Source organism: Glycine max, chromosome 5 (genome assembly GCF_000004515.6).
Source record: "Glycine max cultivar Williams 82 chromosome 5, Glycine_max_v4.0, whole genome shotgun sequence".
Lineage (NCBI taxonomy): Eukaryota > Viridiplantae > Streptophyta > Magnoliopsida > Fabales > Fabaceae > Glycine > Glycine max.
Genome location: NC_038241.2, coordinates 8,331,907 through 8,353,316, shown reverse-complemented (window position 1 = coordinate 8,353,316; position 21,410 = coordinate 8,331,907). Strand labels below are relative to the sequence as shown.

At 36.4% G+C, this 21,410-nt stretch overlaps 2 protein-coding genes across 2 annotated transcripts; one reads left to right on the top strand and one right to left on the bottom strand.

The window, feature by feature from the left end:
- The first annotated feature begins 577 nt into the window (after window positions 1-577).
- LOC100795686 (AUGMIN subunit 6) lies at window positions 578-12,587 on the top strand. Its single transcript, XM_003524438.4, has 13 exons — window positions 578-1,273; window positions 1,350-1,406; window positions 1,500-1,594; window positions 2,918-3,068; window positions 3,440-3,565; window positions 3,698-3,854; window positions 4,306-4,366; window positions 4,450-4,711; window positions 9,251-9,376; window positions 10,071-10,229; window positions 10,330-10,576; window positions 10,965-11,444; window positions 11,946-12,587. Exons 1-13 carry the CDS (start codon window positions 1,058-1,060, stop codon window positions 11,984-11,986), a joined length of 2,178 nt encoding a protein of 725 aa, XP_003524486.1. The 5' UTR covers window positions 578-1,057; the 3' UTR covers window positions 11,987-12,587.
- Window positions 12,588-16,457: 3,870 nt separating this feature from the next.
- Window positions 16,458-17,789, bottom strand: LOC121174835 (beta-glucosidase-like SFR2, chloroplastic). The gene is made up of 5 exons (XM_041015259.1): window positions 17,667-17,789; window positions 17,355-17,588; window positions 17,110-17,259; window positions 16,893-17,022; window positions 16,458-16,543 (listed from the first exon to the last, which is right to left on the bottom strand). The coding sequence occupies exons 1-5, from the start codon at window positions 17,787-17,789 to the stop codon at window positions 16,458-16,460; spliced, it is 723 nt and encodes a 240-aa protein (XP_040871193.1).
- Between the last annotated feature and the right edge of the window lie 3,621 nt (window positions 17,790-21,410).

Here is a 21,410-nt window from a genome sequence, read left to right as displayed (position 1 = left end):
TGGACACTTTAGCACTGGACTTAATATCAAATGCAATATATTTTTTATATAGTTCTTTTTGTCCATTTGTATCTTTCTATTGTATATAGATAGACACCCCCTTACACTATAGAATCAATTGTGTTATGTTATTTAAGTGGCAGACATACACAACAGATTTTTGTTGCGAACACATTTTCATCTATAAATATTATAAAGAGAGGGGTGTCAAAATCAAGGTCCCAACAAGAGTAGCTAAGAGGCTTGTTAAACAAATATTTTTTAGATGTAGTATCAAGTTTTAAAAAAAGATGGATTGAAATTTAATCATCGTTGTTTCTTTGGGTAAAAATATAAATACAATTATTGTGTTTTCTTATTGAAAACTAATATTTGAAATCTCAACCTCAATCCCTTTTTATTGTTTTGCAAGTTTTCTTAATTTCCATGTTAATAAACTTTGCAGCATTACTAAAGTAAAACTGTTTTTGAGTTATTATAATTATTAGATTACCATAATAACTATTATAGAGGGTTGGTAATTACAAAGTTTTTAGTGTATATAGTATACCGTGCGTGCGTTGCACGGGTAGGACAACTAGTTCCTCTTATTCAAATTCGACGAACAAGTCTGAAGTGTTACTCATCCGTGGTTGGGTCCCAAGCACGACAAAACACTCCACCTCCCCTAACCCGAAACGACAAGACGTGCAACGATACAAATTCTGGCCGGCACCGAACGACGTCGTCGTGCATTTCCCGAGGCAAAAGTAAAAAAAAAAAAACCCAAACTTCCCGAAATTCTAAACGCACCCCTACTTTTCAAATTGAGGTGCCGCTCCGCAATTTTGCACAAACCCAGGGACCTCCTTCCCTTCCAAAAATACTCCAAGAAAACAAAAAACAAAATCAAAAAACAAAACCACAATTGCACAACACGATAGAGCAGGATCAGAGAGAAGAAAGAAGCAAAAGCAACCGAAACACAGAAGAAACAGAAGCAAAAGAAGAACAAAACAAACCAACGAAGAAGAAGAAGAAGAAAAAGAAGAACACGGAGAGAGAGTGTGTGAAGGTGATGACGATGGACAGAGAGAAGGAGAGAGAGATAGAGCTGGAGAGTGCAATGTACACGAATTGCTTGTTGTTGGGTCTGGATCCGGCGATCATCGGAGTCGGAGCCTCCAACGCGACTCCTCGGGTCGGGCATTTCCGTCACTCGAACCCTAAATTGGGGGAACAGCTTCTCTACTTCATCCTTTCCTCTCTCAGAGGCCCAATTCAATCCGCAAAAGTATATATATCTATAATTTTGCTCTTCGTTGTTCTATGATCTCTCGCTCTAACCTTCGTTTTTTTCGATCTCGCAGGATTTCGATAAGGTCTGGCCGATTTTCGATTCCGCGCAGTCGCGTGATTTTCGTAAGGTAATATCCATTTCTGTTTTTTTTTATTCTCTCCCTTTTTTTTTTTGAAATTGAGTGAATGCGTTTGAATTGTGTTGGAATTTGGTTGTGTAGGTTGTTCAGGGGATTATTAGCGAGCTTGAGTCGCAGGGCGCACTTCCGAGGAGCAATTCGAGGGTTTCTTCACTTGCTACGTGCTGTGGACCTAGGTTAGTGTGTTTTTGTGTGATGGATTGTGCCATGTTGTGTTGATATGTGTTTGTGTGCTGTTGGCTGTCTTGATCCCTGGGAGTACGGGATACTGAGGGGGGAAAGTGAGTTTAATTTAAGGGTTTGACCTTTTGGGAAATTGGTTTGTAAATTGGTGCATTGTTGTGGTGAGAGGGCAAGTGGTTGTATTTGTTAATGAATGAATGGATATTTACAAAGTTCAGGGAAATCATGGACAATTGTAATCTGCTGAAACTTTAATAGAGTAATTTTGAAGAATTTCGGACCTGAACTAAGTAGTTGGAGGGATTGAGGGACTGAGACTTTTTCCCCTAAATAATACCATTAAAGGAAAAGAATCCTTTACTGAGGCATTGAGTGTTGTTTTATGATACTGAGTGCTGGTCGGTCAAGAGCTAAAAAGAGCATAGGCTAAGTGTTAGGGAAGTGATAAGGAGCAGCAGAAGACATACTCAAGGAGAAAGAACCAAAGGTGCAAGCAGGGGTGCAAGTAGCAGGAAAGCCCAAAAGGAAAACTACAAGGCCTAAGTACCTGAAGGGTTACGCATGAGGGCAGCTCGGGGATTTCATCTTTAGCATTAGCAGCACCAATATCGTATCTAGCTTGATTTGGAATTGTCTCCTATAGCTAGACAAATACGACAAATTCTGTTAGTGCAGAATATTCTTGCATGTAATCCAATCCCATTCTGTTAGCAAGAGTTCTATAAATAACTATGTAAATAACCAAATAAGGCATGAATGAAAATAGCAAAGTTTCCTTTCTCCCTTAGCTTTCTTCTTCTTCTTCTTCTTCTGGAGGTGCTGACCCTCGAAGTTTAGCTTTTAGTTCTCAGCACGTAACACTAAGAGATGAGGACATTGCGGTGATGTGAATGAGTGAACATGCTAGACAAGATTGAGAGTTAATTCATTTGAGAGAAGGTAAGTGTAGAACTTGTTGAGGAAAAGACGGTAAAATTAGAATCTCACCTAAAATTGTTTGTTCATGTGAGAAGAAGACTATTAGAAACCCTAGTAGTAATAGCTGATATGATGGAGAATAGCCCAATATTACTGGTAGATAGAGATCTTGAAAAAACAGTAAGTGAAACCAATAAAAAGGACTTAGATCTAAATGTCCTTTCTATAGAATTGGTTTATATGACTTTTGGATCCATAGAGTGCTCACATCCACCTAGTGGAAAAAGGCTTTTGTTATTGTTATAGTAGTCTCATATGGTAAGATGGTAATGGAAGCTCATTGTTTAGATTTTGTTAAAGACAGTTCCGAAGTTATTTGACTGTACATTTTGATGTAGGTTTGTTGAGCTTCTATGGCAACTTTCTTTGCATGCTTTACGAGAGGTTCATCGACGGACATTTACTGCTGACATATCTTCTAACCCATTGCCTGCGCCATTGACTGATGTAGCCTTCTCACATGCGGCTACTCTACTTCCAGTTACAAAGGTAATGGTGATATTCCATGGCAGTTTAGTGAAGGATGAATTGACAATCATTATGTGGAATATGTGCGTATGTTTAGCATATATGCTGTAGAGTGCAAAATTGTCATTCCAAATATTTGCAAAAAATGGTTGTGCTTCTAGTGTAATTGCTTTTTGAATCTGAAGTCCTTTGAAGTCCTAGAAAAGTATCAATACTACTTTGCCTGTGTATGTCCTTTGAATTTTGTACTACATTCTCATTTGCTCATGCTGATAAAAATGGGTAAGAAAATAATTTTTATTTTTTTCTTTATTTTGTTTTTCTTTCATGTTCTTATGTGATGATGTCACTTGGCCTTTAAGTAACTCAATTGAGTCTTTGGTCTTAAACAGGCAAGAATAGCGCTTGAAAGAAGAAAGTTTCTTAAAAATGCAGAAATGGCTGTACAGCGGCAGGCTATGTGGTCTAATTTGGCTCATGAAATGACTGCTGAATTTCGTGGTTTATGTGCTGAAGAGGTATATCAATTACTGAAGGCTATGCACCAAATCCAGCTTATATATGTTATATATATATTGCATATCGTTCATATCCCCTCTCCCCATCAAGAATATTCTCTAATGCAATTATAATGTAAAACCTGAGTACAGGCTTATTTGCAACAAGAATTGGAAAAACTGCATGACTTGAGGAATAAAGTGAAGTTGGAAGGAGAGCTCTGGGATGATCTTGTATCTAGTTCAAGTCAAAATTCCCATTTAGTTTCAAAGGCTACTCGGCTATGGGAGTCTTTATTAGCTCGTAAAAGTAAGTGTAAAGATTAATCTTCACTTGCTCTTTGCATGTCTAATGGATCATGTAATTCTAGTAAGTTTGATTTTGTTAAGTGGTGCTAGATAATTAATTATATGTTGATTGGTTGGGTTATATCTTTACAATTGTATTATTGTATTTATAATATGATTTTGCTCTTCTAATTGGTGTCTAACATGCTCGTGCCATTTTTTGTGGTATAGCCGGACAGAATTGCAAATTTTCAAAGTCTTTTATTTTTCCTTTTTCGTTTCTGATATGCTCATTATGTTTTCAATGAGTGTTGATGATAAACCATTGGTACTAGGATCCTTGCAATTTAAGATATTAAGGTTCCTTGCTTAGTCTCTCCGTGACCTACAATACTCTGTTTGTTATTTTTTAACTGTTTTATAAAAAATAAAATAAAAAACTAGCTTATGATGATATTGAGTTTTTAATACAGGTCAACATGAAGTTCTTGCATCTGGTCCTATTGAGGACTTGATAGCTCATCGAGAACATAGGTAATGTAGTGATGTAGCTTGCCTTGCCTGTCCGATGCATGTAGACCAAATTTACCAGCTAACTTTTTGATACAAAATTTCAGGTATCGAATCTCTGGATCATCTTTGCTTGCAGCAATGGACCAGAGTTCACAAGCTCCTTATTCAGATGTATTATCTGCTCAGTCTGGGGATTTGCCTGCAATGGATAACAAAGAAGAGAATGATGGATCACATTTCAGCAATGAGACATTGACAAGATTGGATGACAGAACTGGAAGAGCCCACCAAACTGTTGATGTAGCTGAGGTTATACGGCGATGGACCCATGCCTTGCAACGTATCCACAAACAATCACTTCATTTGGTATGCTCTTTGCAAGCTTTTCTTTAAAGATGGTACCATCTGCTCTTATAATTCCTTCCTTTCATTGATGTCTATAGTTTATGGTTTCCAATGACAGAAACACTGTTATATGTTTATTTAGTAATTCGGTTTGAGGCATGAGGGTTTCATAAACTGCCTTTATGAAAATCATTAGCTAATTTTAACTTTTTGAGCATGGCACAAAAAAAAACGAAGAAATTTCAAGAACTAAAATCAGATTATAATGAAGCTCTTCATAGTTGTGCACTATTTTCATTTTTTACTGAGATATCAACTGTGATATAAGAAATTTATTGATGTTACTTGTGACCATTGCCTGTGTCTGACACTGTTATATGTTTTTGCATTAACTAAATGGCTTTATTTTTGGGATATGAAACCAAACAGTTTTGGTTATATTATTTGTTAAATATCTTGATTTTTGTCAACCCTTGGGCATGCATGATTTTTATCTTATCAGCTAGCAATCTAGCATTTTATTTCTTTCGGCATTATATTTCTGTGATAGACCTATGAAAATTATAAAACTTTTTTTTTTATCAGCAAAGATATATATATATATAACTGAGTACCAGAGGTACTAAATTACAAAAGTTTTGTTACCCAAGCTACTGTTCCAAATCAGACTAAATGGAGTCTAGATAGGAACCGCAGCCGGGCCTCACCGTGTTAGTGAAATCTAATGCTAATCTATGTTTCTATTCTTTACTAATACAAAATCCCTGCTCTAAGGTTACTAGACCATTGGTTAAAATGCATTGAGAAATCCTTCTCCAAATGCCTCAGCCATGTTCACAACAGGAAAGCATCCTCATCAATCAATTTGTTGCTGTGAAATGATTCATTGGAGAATATCATCTTATTTCTTTGCTGCCAAATAGTCCAAGTCACTGTCACCCACCAACATTTCCACCTAGTAGCCCTAATCCCATCACCCATTATATCTCCATGGTGTAGGAAATGCTGTCTTGGATCTTTCAGGAAAGCTGCAGACTTGTTCACCCAGGATAATGATTCCCACCAAATAGGGATGACTCCATTGCAATGGAAAAACAAATGTCCTGCTACCTCTTCCGTACTTCTGCAAAATGGACAGCTCCTATCCATTACCTCTATTTGTCTCCTATGTAAGTTTATTTTAGTAGGCAGCCTATCTCTAAGTAGCCTCCATGCAAACACTGCAAATTTGATTGGCATCTTCAGCTTCCACAGCTCCTCAAAAGTCCTATCCTGGATCCCCTCAACTGCTGCCCCCCTCATTAAAGTGTAAGCAGTTTGCGCCGTATATCTCCCACTTGGATCTGTCTTCCACACCCACTCATCTCTTCTATGTGTTTGGATAGTCTTCCTTTCAACATCTTTTAGGAAATTGACAGCCATTGGTATCTCATTATCGAACAATGGCCTTCTCCATGATAAGTTTCACTTCCTTATATCCTCCCATCCAGCATCAAGCAGTCAAGGATCCGGAACGGCTTTGGGCCCAATCTACAAACTTGGACCTAAGCACAACCAGGCAATGGTCAGAAAAGTTCCTATCCATTGGATGTTGAGTACTTCCAGGCCATTTTGCAAGCTATTCTGGAGATACTAGAAATCTGTCCAACTTGCTTCTTGCAGCTCCATTGGGTCTGAACCATGTGAATTTTCTTCCTACCCATGGTGCTTCCTCCACCTCCAGTTCATCAATCCATTCATTAAACTCTTTGATATTACTCTCCTCCATCCCCCTTTGACAAACTCCCAATCTTTCTGAGGGACCTCTGATGTTGTTGAAGTCCCCCAAAATGCACCAAAGTCCCCTATGATTTTCTGTTTTCAGTTGTTTGATGGCCTCCCATAGGATTCTTTTATTTTGCATGTCACATGGCGAGCATATGGTTACAATATGAACATGCAGTGCCTCCTTAATCCACTGACCTGTCAGCCAAATGAAGCCATTTCCAATAACTTTCCTTTCTAATTTGAATGTCTTTTCACTCCACATGCATAGGATTCCCCCTGCAGAGTTAGTTGCTGGCTGTACCTCCCATGAAACTGCTGGATCCCCCCACATTGCTTGGCACATTGATTTGTCTATTGTATCCTTCTTGGTTTCCTGGATACATAGCATGTCTACACTCTCTTTTTTAACCAATCTCCTTATTGCTGTCCATTTCATCCCCCTCCCTAACCCTCTCACATTGTATGTGATAATATTCATGAGTTGTGGCTCCTATTCCCCACTTTCTTTGCCTCTTTCCTGTCTCTATCCTCCATTGTCATGAATTTCTCCGCTATCCTCCCCTGGTCTTCAACTCCCGTTGCCCCCAATTGTTTTGCGAGTTCCCATATCATTGTTGCTTCTTGCTTCTCATTTCCCCCTCCACGTGTCCCCTCCTCTACAACCTGATCTGTTGTTTCTTCTTTATTATCAGTGCACTGTCCTTCCTCTTCTCTGTCCGAGAGCTGCTGTTGGTGTGGGGTGGTTATACTTTGTTGCTGCTACATTGGTCTGCTGTGTCCTTATCCCTCCCGACACCTGACACCCTGTGTTCCTCCATCTTGATTTCTTTCCTTATATGGGATATTGACTCTGGTCTCCCTCAATTTTCCTGCTACCCGTTCTGCTCCCTTACCTCCTACCTCGTCCTCTGCGTTGTTATCCAGGATCGCCCCTTTTGTCTGCAGGTCAATACCCTTACCCTTTGGTGCTTGTGATTCAGGTGGACCATTGGATAACGGCGAGCTCCGTTCTTCGACACCCACACCCCCTGAGCTGGTGGTGGTCCGTCGCGAGCCAGCAGTGTTTGGCTGTGTCTCCGCTACCCACGTGCCACCATTGAACTCTGTCACATGTGTTTTCTCCGACGCCGACGACCCCATGAAGCTTCCGTCGGAGTCGATTTCTTCCGAGGACAGCGTAATGCTGCTTCTTCTCCGCTGCCACGTGTCGGTATTGTAGCCACATTCCTCTAGTATGCATACCTTATACACCTCTGCACCTATGTGAACTTCTACAGTGTGCTGGATGTCAGGTTGCCATGGTGTTTTCACGAGCACCCGTGCTCTATCCATCCGCCGTCGTTCCTCGGCATCATCGTCAACCTCCACCAGCTCTCCCATTACCCCCACTATCTTCTTGATAGACACCACATCCCATGCTATGACTGAGATTTCCCAGCACTGAACCCAGGCTAGTCTGTAGCTCGGACGCAGGCTTGGTGTCCATTTTTGCAACGAGTAGAACAAAGGGACGGTGCCGTGGCCATCTTCTTGAATCAATTTTCCTGCTGTTGCATTGTTTAGCCCAAATAGCAAGACCATGTCATCCCCCAGGTACTTGGTTGAAATATCCACTCCGAAATCCAACCTCAGTTCATCTTCCACCTCGTCAAAAGTCGCTGGGTTCGTCAATCTCCCTACCCATGCGTCACTAAGCCACTTCAAAATTTCTGCAGAGGGCTCAAGGTGTACTGATGATAGCCTCCTTTCACAGCTGTGTACTGCATGTCTTTTCCTTGCTACCACCTCCGCGTAGGATGCTTGGTTTGTTCTTGCTCCTCCTTGGATATGACGAGAAACCTCATTCTCATTCATATTCCTTTGCTCGTGCTGTTTATCGTCTGAAGTTATCTTTCCTCCCTTGTGTCTCCTGAAACGTGGAAGATTGACATATAACTTCATTCTTCCAATGACAATACTGTCCAGTTGCCTCTCCAACATGTGTTCGTCGTTTACTCCTTTGAAACGAACGAACCCATACCTTCTGCCGTTCTTATTTCTTTGCCTGGATATGAATACCTCCCTGACGTCTCCCCACTTTTTGAATTGGCACCACAAGTCCTTCTCGGTGATGTCGTCGGAGAAACGCGTGAAATAGAAGGATGATATCTCATTTCGATCCCTCCAGTTTGTCAGGTTATAGTATTGTTGTTGCCCATCCCTTGTCCTGGTTTGTGTCTTTTGAAAACCCGCTCTGAACCTCGCTCTTTCCCTCTCGAATGCCTCACCTCTGAGCCTAACTCTCTCCCATCCCCTGTTTCTCTCACCTCTCATTCTCTCTCTCAACCGCCCAATCATTCACACAATCATATTCAATAGAGTCCAATATACTTGTGATGCACACCGATTTTCTGGTTGGTTAACATTCAGGAACCTTTATAGCCAACCCCCCTTTCTTCACTTTCTAAAATGAGCTGAGTCATGATAAAGTTCTTTACTAAACATGTGTTGTTTGATTAATGAGTAAGTTGTCCCAAGTTTTTTTTAATATATTTCTAGCAATATATAGTTGATGCTTATTGCTCATAGTCCAACCTCTTGAAAATTAAGATAATCAAACTTTGTTGCACCAAATACTTGGTGATTAAATTTATGTTGTAATTATATCTTATTTCCCCTTTCCCTACACCTACAGATATTTTCTTTATATTCAGTTGAGAATCACAATGTCCTGTAGTAAGTTAATTCATGTCATATTGTTATTCACTCTTATATGTTACTTATAGAAACATCTAACCATAGTATGATCTGTAGGCAAAAGCGAATGATGGAGAGGGTCCAGATATATTACGCAGTGCACAGGAAGGTGATTCAAGTGGCCATGCTGAGTCTTTAGCAGCAACCCTTGCAGAGCATCAGCAGCATTTGGCTAGCTTCCAGGTAATGCATTAAAGTATGCTTTAAAATCTACTGAGTGGTAGATCCTACCTAGGTTGAAGTGATTCCAAATGCAGCTTCATTTTAATAGTCAATTAATTATGATAAAGCTTTTAGACCAACTTGATGCTTTTATGCTGAAGGAGAAATGATGTCCTTAATACTTTGACACTACTTATTTAATTGATCTTTTTGGAACTTTTATTGTGCAGAAAGTTACATTGATTTAATGGAAATTTTGCTTTTCTTGGGCAGGTGTTGTTTATTAGAGTGGATAAAAAGTTGTTTGGGGATCACTTTAGCCCACCTTTTATGTATGAGGGATTAAATTTTTGCATTTTTTTGTGTTAGTGGACTGTATCTTTTAAGATGCAAACAGACTTTATTTTCCTTTTTTGCTGCCAGCTTCTTGTATATAATTATTGCTATATGTCTGTGGCTTGTGTATTAATGCAAGTATATGAGTAAAATACCAGCTAGCTTTGTCCTTTGCTATTCGGCGAATAGCACTGGCTATGGAAGAGTTATATTCCCTTTATCAGTTAGGTGCTGGTTTTACTCTTAAATGTTGATGTATATTTTGACTATTTCTTCCTGCTTTTTGCAGTAAGGGTTGAGTGAGTATCTTGCACAGAGTTTCCTATACTTGAAAGATTCCTCCCTAGGAATCTCACATAGTTGCGTTTTTCATTTGCAGGTGCTTATTAACCAACTCAAGGATGTTGCTCCAACCATACAGAAGTCCATATCTGAGTGTACAGAAAAGGTTAACTGTATAACCTCCAATTTACCTCCAACGAACAGACCTAATGGTCGGTCAACGTCACCTATCCAGACACAGAGTAGTGGGAGGATGGTATTCTACTATTTTAGTATAATTTGATTGATGCTTTGATGTCTTCACAATACCATGTCTGATTTAACCCTATTTTTCCATGTCACATTATATTGTTCAGGACAATAGCAATGATGATGTTAGCGATGTGACTTCTAGAATATCTAATATTCAGCTTGACAAGGTTTCTGTTAGTCCTCCCACTTTAAAGCTTCCTCAATTATTTAGCTTGACTCCATCTTCTGGAAAATCTGGAAATGTCCAAAGGCGGCACAATAATGCTCCTCAAACCAGCCAAACAGAGAACCTCTCTGATAGAAAATCACTGGATCCTCCTTCAAATAACGAAGTAGAAAGTTCAGCTGAAGGTATGTTTTGTCATCTTAAGCCTTTGGTCTAAATGTTTTGTTAGAGCTATAAATCATATTTGAGCCTCCACCCAATAGCTTATGCATTTAGGAGACTTGGTCCTTGACATGGTATAAAAGCCTCTCTGACCAAGGAATTAGGAGTTCAATCCTTGCCTCCATCATCCCCCCTGTTCATAATTCAATTACGCTTCAATACAAAGGAAAGTGAGCTTGTGCACCATCCATGCTTAACCCTAAAGGACTCTTGCTATTATGTTAAGAGATAAATCATGCTTGGGCTGGGATCACCTAATAGCTTAAGCTTTTATTGAAGCTTACGAATTTTTTCAAGGGGATTTCATCAGTGTGTTAGAACACAGTGGCTCATAATGGCTTTGTTTTGTAGATAGTGATAGTTGCTATGTCCACAATTTGAAGAGGTCGGTAAGAGAAGCAGCACTGTCATTGCGGTCATGTAATTCAGAATCGTCACGGGATAGTCAATCTGATGGAAGTTCTGAGCACTTCTTTGTCCCTCTTTCAGAAACTGGCTTTTCTAATTTAGATGCAGACAAAAGGGGAGCTTCATTAAGGAGCAAAAGATTATTTGTATCCCAAATGGATGATTCTTTGCTTGAGAGTCATGCATCTGGTGGGCATGGGGAGAGCAAGTTTGATGAATTTCCAGATATGTTGAATGATTTGGAAAGGCTTTCTGTCTCTGATTACAACAATGTTAATGGTTTTCTATCATATACTGGTTCAAATTCAACATCTGATGCTCAGCGGTCATTTTTTGACTTTGAGGATTCCCAGGATCAAGTCTTCTCACCACCTTTGCTAATGGACTCATCACTTTTGACAGATCCATTTGAAGACTTGCTGGGTATGTCAACACTGTTTTGGTTTTTATTACCTGATTTTTTTAAATGCTTTGCTTATTTGAAATATAGTACAGAGCAGGAAAAAAACTTGGGGGGTTGGGGGGGGGGGGGGGGGGGGGGGTAAACCGGGGGGTTTGGGGTAAGGAATTTTAAAAAGCTCTTTTAAAGAAGGTTTTGGGATTCTCCCCCCCCCAAAAAGGGGTTTTCCCCCCTTTCCAAAAAAAACATTATTTTGCCTTTTTTTGGGAAAAATTTTTTTTAAAAAAAACTTTTTGGGGGGAAACAAGAAAAAGGAATTTTGGGGGGGCCAACCCCCAAAGGTTAAATTTTTTGGAAAAATTTTTCAGGTTTTGCTCTTTTTTTGGGTTGGGGAGGATGGACATGTATATGTACATGTACTTGTGCCCCCATTGTATATTTATACTGAAAGTTTCTAAACTTAGCAACTCTAAACAACCTCTCACATGTTAGTTAATTGATGAGTTAGAAATTTGTTGTTGCAGCCCCTCTCTCCGAGACTGAAACGGCCTTGATAGACCATTGAAAATTTTCTGGGCAACCTGCAAGACTTCATTGAAGAATCAGCATTACTGATGTGGTGGATTGCTATTCTTTTGTTGAGATATATACTCCATTAACCTTATATATAACACGATGCTTGTATGATTTATTCTTGTTTGATATATTTTCACCATCTATGACTTTGTTGATGCCCTACTGCTACTGGGAGGAACCATGATGAGTGACCCGTGTTCTTCATTGGTGAATGATGATTTACTTCGGGATGAAGATGCTAAAATCCAAAATGCAAGCCTGTGTTGGATGGTGAAGATAGTTTGTCTTCAACCAACACTTGAATTTACATTCTCATTTTCATCCACTGGTTTGTTATTTTAGTCCAACCATTTTCATCTGCTTAAGTAGACTGACGTCCCAATGGGCCTGTTGAAAACAAATTTGTGGATATAACAAATACAGTTCTGGGCTTTCTCTGCATCCCTCTGGCATCCGTTTTAGTCAGTCATCGTCTATCCTTCGATTGCAATTAATTTATGTATTTTGACAGTTGTGTATCTCATGATCTAGGTCTTGTATCTTCGCAATATATCAGGAATGAAACTCACGTCATTTTATTTTACTGTTTAGTGATATTGTTTTGTTTTTCTTTTCTTAAGCAACACTCCACATGACCGATTAGTGGAATATAATTCTTTGATTTAATGCTATGGCTTCCACCAATTGTTAGTTTAGCATATAACAAAACTAAGAACTGCGATTAGATGTTTTCATTTTGGTTGATATGGTAAAGAGATGGACTGGGAATTTTTCATTTGTGAGCTTTATTGAGATGGACCTATCGAAATTCGAAAAATATTATTTTTAATCCATATTTTAGCTTTTTAATTTGATCATTCTTATACATTGTTTGCGATAGAGTCGATAGTTCATAATTGTATGGTAGCAAAATGAGTTATTAAATATGCATTGATGGCTATTTCTTATAATTACTTAGATTCTTTGACTTTTCTACCCCGAAAAGTCAAAATTGATGCGCATTAGAATAACGCTTAGCAAAAAGATAAGATCAGCACGGGGTCATTCAATAATAATTTCTTAAAAACTATTCTGACATTGTTGGGGTCATTGATGATAATGTTAAGGCAAAAAATATGCACGTAATTCAGTATCTGTATGTAAGAAGCATATTAAGCGAAAGAAAAAACCTCATTTGATCATGTTCAATTTCGTCAAACATAAACAATGAAAAAAATATTTTAGTATATTTTGAAAAAAAAATATTTCATCAATTTTGATTTGTACAAATAAGGTATTAAATCTAATTTTCGGATTAGTATAAAATTTTGTATATATAATTTAGCTAAAAGAAAATTTTCTAAGTAGATAGAAGTTACTAATGTATTTTGATTTTGATGCTAGTAATTGAATTTTCAATTTTGATTTCCGGTGGCGACATTACTTTCTTTTTTTTTTTCCGTTTCTTCTCCCTCTTCTTCCCTCTCCCAGTGCCTCCTTTCTTCCATTACAATTTACTCTGTAGGTTAATCTCAATTTACTTTGAGGTTGTGAGGGACAATGATTAGTGATGAGAATAAGAAATACTCACTCATGTTAAAAGGTAGGCATGGCAAGATAAGTCAAATCGAGGATGCATTTGGCTCTTTCGCCTCCGTTTGTGAAAAAAGGCAGTGCAGATCCGGATATAAAAAATGCAAGTTAAGAATTTTAATATCTATCCTCATCTATGGCGGATTTTAATCTATCACATCATTATTGTTTAAGTATTATATATATATATATATATATATATATATATATATATATATATATATATATATTATATTGTAACAACCAACAAGTTATTAGGATGAGTAGTAATGGATTTAGTTCTCATAACCAAGATCTTATATTCCATTCTTGTGTATGAAAAAAAGATATGACTAAGAAGAGACACAAATGAAGTTTAACTCATGAGAACATGTAAAAATTCTATTTAAATATTTTAAAGACCGGTATTGAATACTTAAAATATTTTTTTAAAATAAAAATTAATTTAAATTTATGCATATTAAAATATATATTTTTAGGTTAATTCACCCTTTTTGTTTCAAAAGTTTTTTTTTCTTTACAATTCACCATATTCCAACATAAGCATTTCTTTTATTTATATTTTTTATACAGCTGAACTTAAGCATTTTCTTTGTTTCCAAATTCGAACTATAAACTACTAAAATATCTGAAAATATACTCATATTTTCTTTTGGTGCAAAAATATACTGATATGACCTGCTTTACACATTTGATAGTATATAGTATATTCAATATGAAAAAAATCATATATTAACAATATATTATCATCTAATTACAACACGGTCTATGATAAGTTTATTGATTTTTATAATAATTATTTAAAAAAATCATGTTAATAGTGTATTCTGATTAGACAAGAGTGTAAATGTATTTTATACTTTTAGTATAAAACTATTAACTCATTAAATATTTATTTAGTGAATTTAAATCTTATAATAATATGCAACTTTAAAATTATTTATAGAATTAGCGGGCAAAGTAGCTTGCGTGATATAATTTGTGATTTCTTATATCATGTGAATCATAATTTACACAGTAATTATTTTTGCTTCAAAGTTGATAAAACATTGTAATAATTGATGATTCGAATTCAAGTTTTTAATGATACTATATAAGTACGATTTCTTCACAATGAAACTGGTTGGGCTTTCATTCTTTTTTATTTTTTTATTTTTTCCGGTAATCCGTGTCAAGTAATGGTTGAAATTATTCAACCACTCATTTCATTTCAATGTTGGTGCGATTTTCCTACAAAAAATTATTTAAAAGTAACATTTAACAGGTATTCATTAACCGATTGGAAACAATGAAAAAGATGTTACTTTCATTCAGCCCTAAAATCTTGACTAATTATTTTAATAATAAATGGCATTATCATGATAAGAAATTATTATCCAAAATATGGCTTATGCCAATCACACCTTAACTTTGTTCATGGCACCTTCTTCAAAGTTTGAGTAAGACAATCGAAATTATCTTAAGATCTTCATAGCCGATTAGATGGGACCCACCCATCGTGTGCCCACTAATGACTGCTGCAGAGGCCTAAGTGATAATTTATTTAACTTTGGGGTAACATTGAATTCGACAGAGTTGCTATTAAAAGAACATTTGTATTAATCAATCATATTTTAAAATTTTTATTGTCGTGTAGCATGAGTGTGAAGATTTTTACACCGTTAGTTTATCAGAAGGAGAGTGTTACAAAACTTTTCTATTACACTCTTTTTAACATATTTTTACTTTTTATTAAAAATTACATAATTATAAGTAGTTTATTATTTTTTATAAGCAAGTATGATTTATGAGATAATAATTTTTTGTCATTTTCAATCAATTTTAATTGATAATAAAGACTGTTAAAAAAAGTGTTTTAGAAAATGTCATTAACAATTTTCTCAATTAAAAATCATGTTACACGTAAATTTTAATATAATTATTATAAAACTCAATAAAATTATCATATATCCCAATATATAAAAGTAAATTATTTTTGTAAAAATAAAATTCTATTGTGGTCCAACAAATTGGTGTGTATAGTATGTTTGTTAATTTTTACAACAAGTTAAATGTAATACTGTTACTACTCAAATTTGAAATTTAAATGTTTATCCAAAACATACGAGAAGATAAATCGGATAATGATTACACTTCAATATCATTGGCCAATCCTAAAACTGCCATATATGAGTAACTGCCTCCACTATCTTTCGATTTTTAAGGCATAATCAATCTTTGGTGCTCGTGCAACCGGCTAATCTTTAACTATTGGATAGGAAATTTAAAATAGCATTTTGATTGTCGATTTAAATTTCTTTTATTTTATAAATATTTTATTTGAATGAGACAATTTAATTTCTTGTATTTTAATTTTCTTTTTTGGATAAAGTAATTCAATTTCAATAAAATTCAAATTTTCATTTTTAAATATTTATTTAAAAATTAAATTTTTAATATTGAATGAAAATAAACATGAGTCATTTTTTAAATAATTAAATATTCAAAATAAATTTAATGTTATACAATATATAATAATAATTTTTTTAATATTTAATAATTAAATAATCAAAATAATTTTAACATTAAACAATTTTGAATCTTATATAATATTCTTGTAGTAACACAAAAAAAACTTGGATTAAATAATGCTGTAAAATTAAAAGATGAATGATATGTAATTCTTTATTCTTGTTAAAAAAAATTAATTATCTAGTCTCGCAATAATTTTAAAAAACATATTAAAATTAAATAATTATGTAATTTAAAGACAATTATCTCATACAAAATTCAAATGATGTTAATTTCATTGTTTGTAAGGGAAGAAAATTCAAATTGTTAATAATGCACCAACGCATAAACATGAATCAACACAAGCACATGTAATTTGATACGATTTTTGACATGAATCAACCACCAATCTCGTTCAATGTAAGGTCGTTGTTCAGGTTCGTCAAGTCCACCCGTGATGAGAGCCAAGAAGACTTGTTAGACACTTATTCATATAACCCCCATATAGAACTAAAGTCATTGAAGAATGAATATAATGTAGTAGTATTAAATAGTCATCTTAAACTTGATATAACTATTTGTCCGCAGTTAAAAGTTAAAACAGGATCCAGAAATATTTGTCTTCAGTTTCACATGGTGCTTATATAACTATCATAAATTTAAATGAATAAATTATTGATATAAAGTTGTATAGTAAAAACAATCAGTGCATTCAAAAAAATATATGTTAAAATAAAAAGGGTGAGAAAAAACATAAAATTCAGAAGAAACACACAGCCCCACTAATCAATAGAGACACAGATTGGTAGTTAAAATTACAAGTAAATAATTACCTGCATACATTAAACGGTGTTTATCCACAGCTCGATAAAATGGCCTTGTTTTCTTCTCTTTCGCAGCTCTTTGAAGTTCGTCCCATGCTCTTTCACGATCTTCATGTGTAACTTTGCTTGTATTCACAATCTGCAATCAAGAGTTCATGGGAAATGTCATTAAAAATTAGATATAGCAAATGACATGGAAAAACAAATATAGACAGGGAGTTCGAACCTTAGAAAATAGATGGTAAGAGGGGCGAGGGATCCGTGCAAGATTATTTTCCCGGTCAACCGCAACAAGTCCAAACTTGGGACCATATCCATCAACCCACTCCCAGTTATTAGAAATAGTCCAGAACAGGTAACCAAGTACACGTACACCCTGTAGACAAATTGCATGAAGCCTAACATGAAATTGGTGTTTATGAAAGAATAACTTAATTTTGAGCAAATAAAAATTTAATTCATAATCAAAACCATGATCATGGCAGCATAAATAGCAAGCAAATGCTCCAAGAGATATGGCCGACGGATCAAATCTGTCTCATCTGAAACCCCATTTTCAGTAATGATGAAGGAAATATTTAGATGTTTGTATCTTTCATGGTACTGAAGCAGCATGTGGTATAAGTCATCAGGGTATACCCCATGACCAGACTCACTGTACTCAACATTTTCCACCAACTTCAAGCCTGCACCTGAAACCACTTCCTAAAATAAATGTGAGAATTGTCATGTGAGTATGTCAGATATCATGCACAGTGCACTCTCAAGGTTAATAAAGCAAACCTGCCCATAGTAGTTTATGCCTATATAGTCCAGCTTCTCAAATATTTCATCAATGTATGGGAAGAGAGTCAATGAATTAGCTAGTGAAACAGAAGCAATATCAAGCAAACCATAGGGTCGCATAAATGACACATGATGTGCTACACCGACTATTGAATTTAATGTGTTACTGCCAAAAAGATAAGTTCCAATAATAAAAAAATGTTACTTTGAAACTTAAGGAACAACCACAAGCTTGCTCTGTTCCTTTTCATAAACTTTTAAAAGTCATATAAACTCTTTCATTCTTTATTATTCTCTAAAACTTTCAAGGGTCTGTTCCAATAATAAACACAAAGTTTTAATAATAAACATAATGCAATTTGAATTTATAAACCAAATTGACAAGAAAGTTCCAATAATAAACACAAAGTTAAGAAACAAAGTGCAAAAACCAAAGTTCTTAATAGAAGAATAAACACAAACACCTACAGTGCAGGGTCTGTTCCTAACAAATTTACAAAAATATCCATAGTACACGTTAACAAAATCAAACAATGAGCAACGGAATCAAACAATGAGTACCCACAGTATAAAACCAATGAAATCAAACAACTAAATAAAAAATAAATCACAAATTAACGGAAAAAAATGAACACACCGTGGCACAGCAAGAGTATGGGTCGAAATCGCAAGGGAATGAGCCTGCGGGTCGAGATCGGAGTTCTTGAAACCTCTGAGAAAAGACCCCGAGAGAGAGGAGTGAGTACCCACAGAGAGAGGAGTGTCGCTGGTATGGAGAAAGGAAAGAAAGGAGTGAAGTCAGCGCTAATGGTAGAGAAAGGAGAAGGAGTGAGTACTGAATTACTTAGATGAAAGTATCCATCTAAATACATTGTTAGTGATAATTATATTTAAGAGAAATACTAACAAGTAATAACTGTTAGTTGTAATTCAGAATATTAGTTGTAAAGTTTGGTAGTTTGTTTAGTTAGTTGAGTGTGATAAGGAAGTGATTGAGGCTAAACTTGAGCTGTATAAATAGCCTCTGTGTAATTCAATTAATAACACAATTTCATCTCATTTTAGTATATGCTTTTTGGCTGGCTTTCTCTCTTTCTCCCCAACAGATTTGGTATCAAGAGCACTAAGTCTTGGGACTAGGTGGGATAAGAGAGGTGTGAACTGAGAAAGAGTGGTGAGAGATTCAAATAGTGTGGATCCTTCGAGTGTGAAACAGCTGAGAGTTGTGAGATTGTGAGTGAAGCAATCTGTGCGGCATTGAGAATCAAGATTTGGCAGATTCTGGATCTTGCTGGATCTTGCAAAAGAATCTTGGTGATTGCTGGAAAAGCTTGAGTGTGGATAGATCAAGATAGCATCATGAATGGCCATGTACCTGGAAATTTACCAGTTCTTGATGGGAAAAACTGGTCCAAATGGAGTGTGCAGATGAGAGCCCTCTTTGGTTTTTAGGATGTCTATGAGGTGGTTCAGAATGGGATTGAAGAGCCTACAGCCAGCACACCAGATGCTCAAAGACAAGTTTGGAAGGATTTGAAGAAGAAAGACTGTAAGACACTCTTTTTCTTGCATCAATGTGTGGACTCTGCACATTTTGAAAAAATTGCGGCTGCCACAACGTCAGATGACAGGTTGAAGAAAGTGAAGCTAAACGCTTTGAAGAGAGAATATGAGCTACTCCAGATGGAAGACAATGAGAGGATCTGTGATTACTTCACAAGATTGCTCAGAATTGTGAATCAAATGCAAGAATGTGGTGAGAGATTCAAGGATCAAGATTTGGTAGAAAAGGTGATGAGAACTCTAACCCCTCGATTTGATGGGAGAGTTGCTGCTATCGAAGAGGCAAGGGACCTGTCTGAGATGAAAATCGAGCAGCTACAAGCCTCTCTAGAAGCACATGAGCTGAAGATGAATGAGAGGAGCCCAGCAAGATTGCAAGATCAGGCCTTGTATGCTTCAAAACAGAAGCAAGGTTGGAAGAACAAGAAGTGGAGAGGGAATGCTAAGAGATATAGCAACAAGCATGAAGGAAAGAATCCTTCATTTCAAGGCAAGAATGATCAAACTGACTTTGCTCTGGATCACTCAATGCCATATGGAAGAAAAGGAGAATCTGGTTCAAGTAATAAGGCTGGAAAAGGAAGGTTTGAAAAGAGCAAGATCAGATGCTACAATTGTCAAGGCTGGGGTCACTTTGCAAATGAATGTGGAAGTGCAGATGTAAGAGAAAAGAAGAAGAAATACAGCAAAAATGAGGCTCATATGGCACAAGCAAAGCAACAGAATGAAAGTGAAAGTGGTTCAGATGTGGAAGCAGTTGTGTTGATGACAACCATATGCAATTTCAGCAGCAATGTGGATGCAGAAACATGGTATTTGGACACTGGATGTTCAAATCACATGACCTGCAATCTGAATTGGCTTGTGAATCTTGATAACAACAGAAGTGCACCATAAAATTTGCAGATAATAGTACTGTGAAGAGCATGGGAGTTGGAAATGTTGCTTTCAGAAGGAGTGATGGAAGTCTAGCAATAATAGAAGAAGTGATGTATGTGCCAGATATGAGGTGTAATCTGATGAGTTTGGGTCATCTTCTTGAAAAGGGTTTCTCAGCATCCTTGAAGAACAAGTTTCTGGATTTACTAGACCTAGGTGATGTAAGAGTGTTCAAAGTTCCATTGTCTAGAAACAGAACCTTTCAAGTGAATATGAATAATGCTGATGTGCAGTGTCTAGCATCAACTGCCAATGAAGATGAGAGTTGGCTTTGGCATTCTAGACTTGGGCATTTGAATTTCAAGGGCCTGCATCAACTCCAGTCACAGAAGCTAGTGGATGGCCTACCCAGAATCAGAATTCCTCACAGAATCTGTGAAATATGCTTGACAAGTAAGCAACCTAGGAACTCCTTCAAATCTGAATCACCTACTAGAGCAATTGAAGTGCTAGGAGTTGTATACTCTGATGTATGTGGCCCACTGGAAGTGTGTTCAATGGGAGGTAACAAATATTTTGTGACCTTCATTGATGAGTTTAGTAGGATGATGTGGCTGTACCTGATAAAAGCCAAGAGTGAAGTGCTTTCTATATTCAAGGAGTTTAAAGTGTTGAGTGAAAAACAAAGTGGAAAAGCAATCAAGGTTATTAGAACAGATGGTGGAGGGGAGTATACATCAAAGGATTTTGAATTTTTCTGTATCCAACATGGCATAATTCATGAAGTTACTGCTCCATATACTCCTCAGCATAATGGGCTGGCTGAAAGGAGGAATAGGACTGTAATGAAGGAGAAACACCTGCCATCAGAATTTTGGGGAGAAGCTGTGTCCACTGCAGTCTATATACTGAATAAGAGTCCAACTAAGAAGCTAAAGAATAAAGTGCCTGAAGAAGTGTGGACACAAAGGAAGCCAACAGTGAAGCATGTGAGGGTGTTTGGGTCTTTATGCTTCAAACATGTACCTGATGAGAAGAGAAAGAAGCTTCAAGACAAGAGTGTACCTATGATACTGGTTGGATATCACCCAACTGGTGCCTACAGGCTGCTTGAACCATTGTCTAAGAAAATATTCATAAGTAGAGATGTGGTAATTGATGAAGATGGCTCATGGGATTGGAAGAAGAAATCCACAATCAGTACCCTAGTTGAAGAGGAGAATACTGAGGCAGAAATCATTGAAGAAACTGGAATTGAAGTTGAAAATGATAGGTCTACAACTATGCATCTCAGACCAC

Coding starts and splice junctions, on each gene's coding strand:
- LOC121174835 (XM_041015259.1), bottom strand. CDS start 17,789: ATGCGACCCTATGGTTTGCTTGATATTGCTTCTGTTTCACTAGCTAAT. Junction 17,260..17,354: donor TTTATGCTGCCATGATCATG/GTTTTGATTATG, acceptor ATTTGTCTACAG/GGTGTACGTGTACTTGGTTA. Junction 17,023..17,109: donor CTTACCATCTATTTTCTAAG/GTTCGAACTCCC, acceptor TCTTGATTGCAG/ATTGTGAATACAAGCAAAGT.
- LOC100795686 (XM_003524438.4), top strand. CDS start 1,058: ATGACGATGGACAGAGAGAAGGAGAGAGAGATAGAGCTGGAGAGTGCA. Junction 1,407..1,499: donor AGTCGCGTGATTTTCGTAAG/GTAATATCCATT, acceptor TTGGTTGTGTAG/GTTGTTCAGGGGATTATTAG. Junction 9,377..10,070: donor AGCATTTGGCTAGCTTCCAG/GTAATGCATTAA, acceptor TTTCATTTGCAG/GTGCTTATTAACCAACTCAA.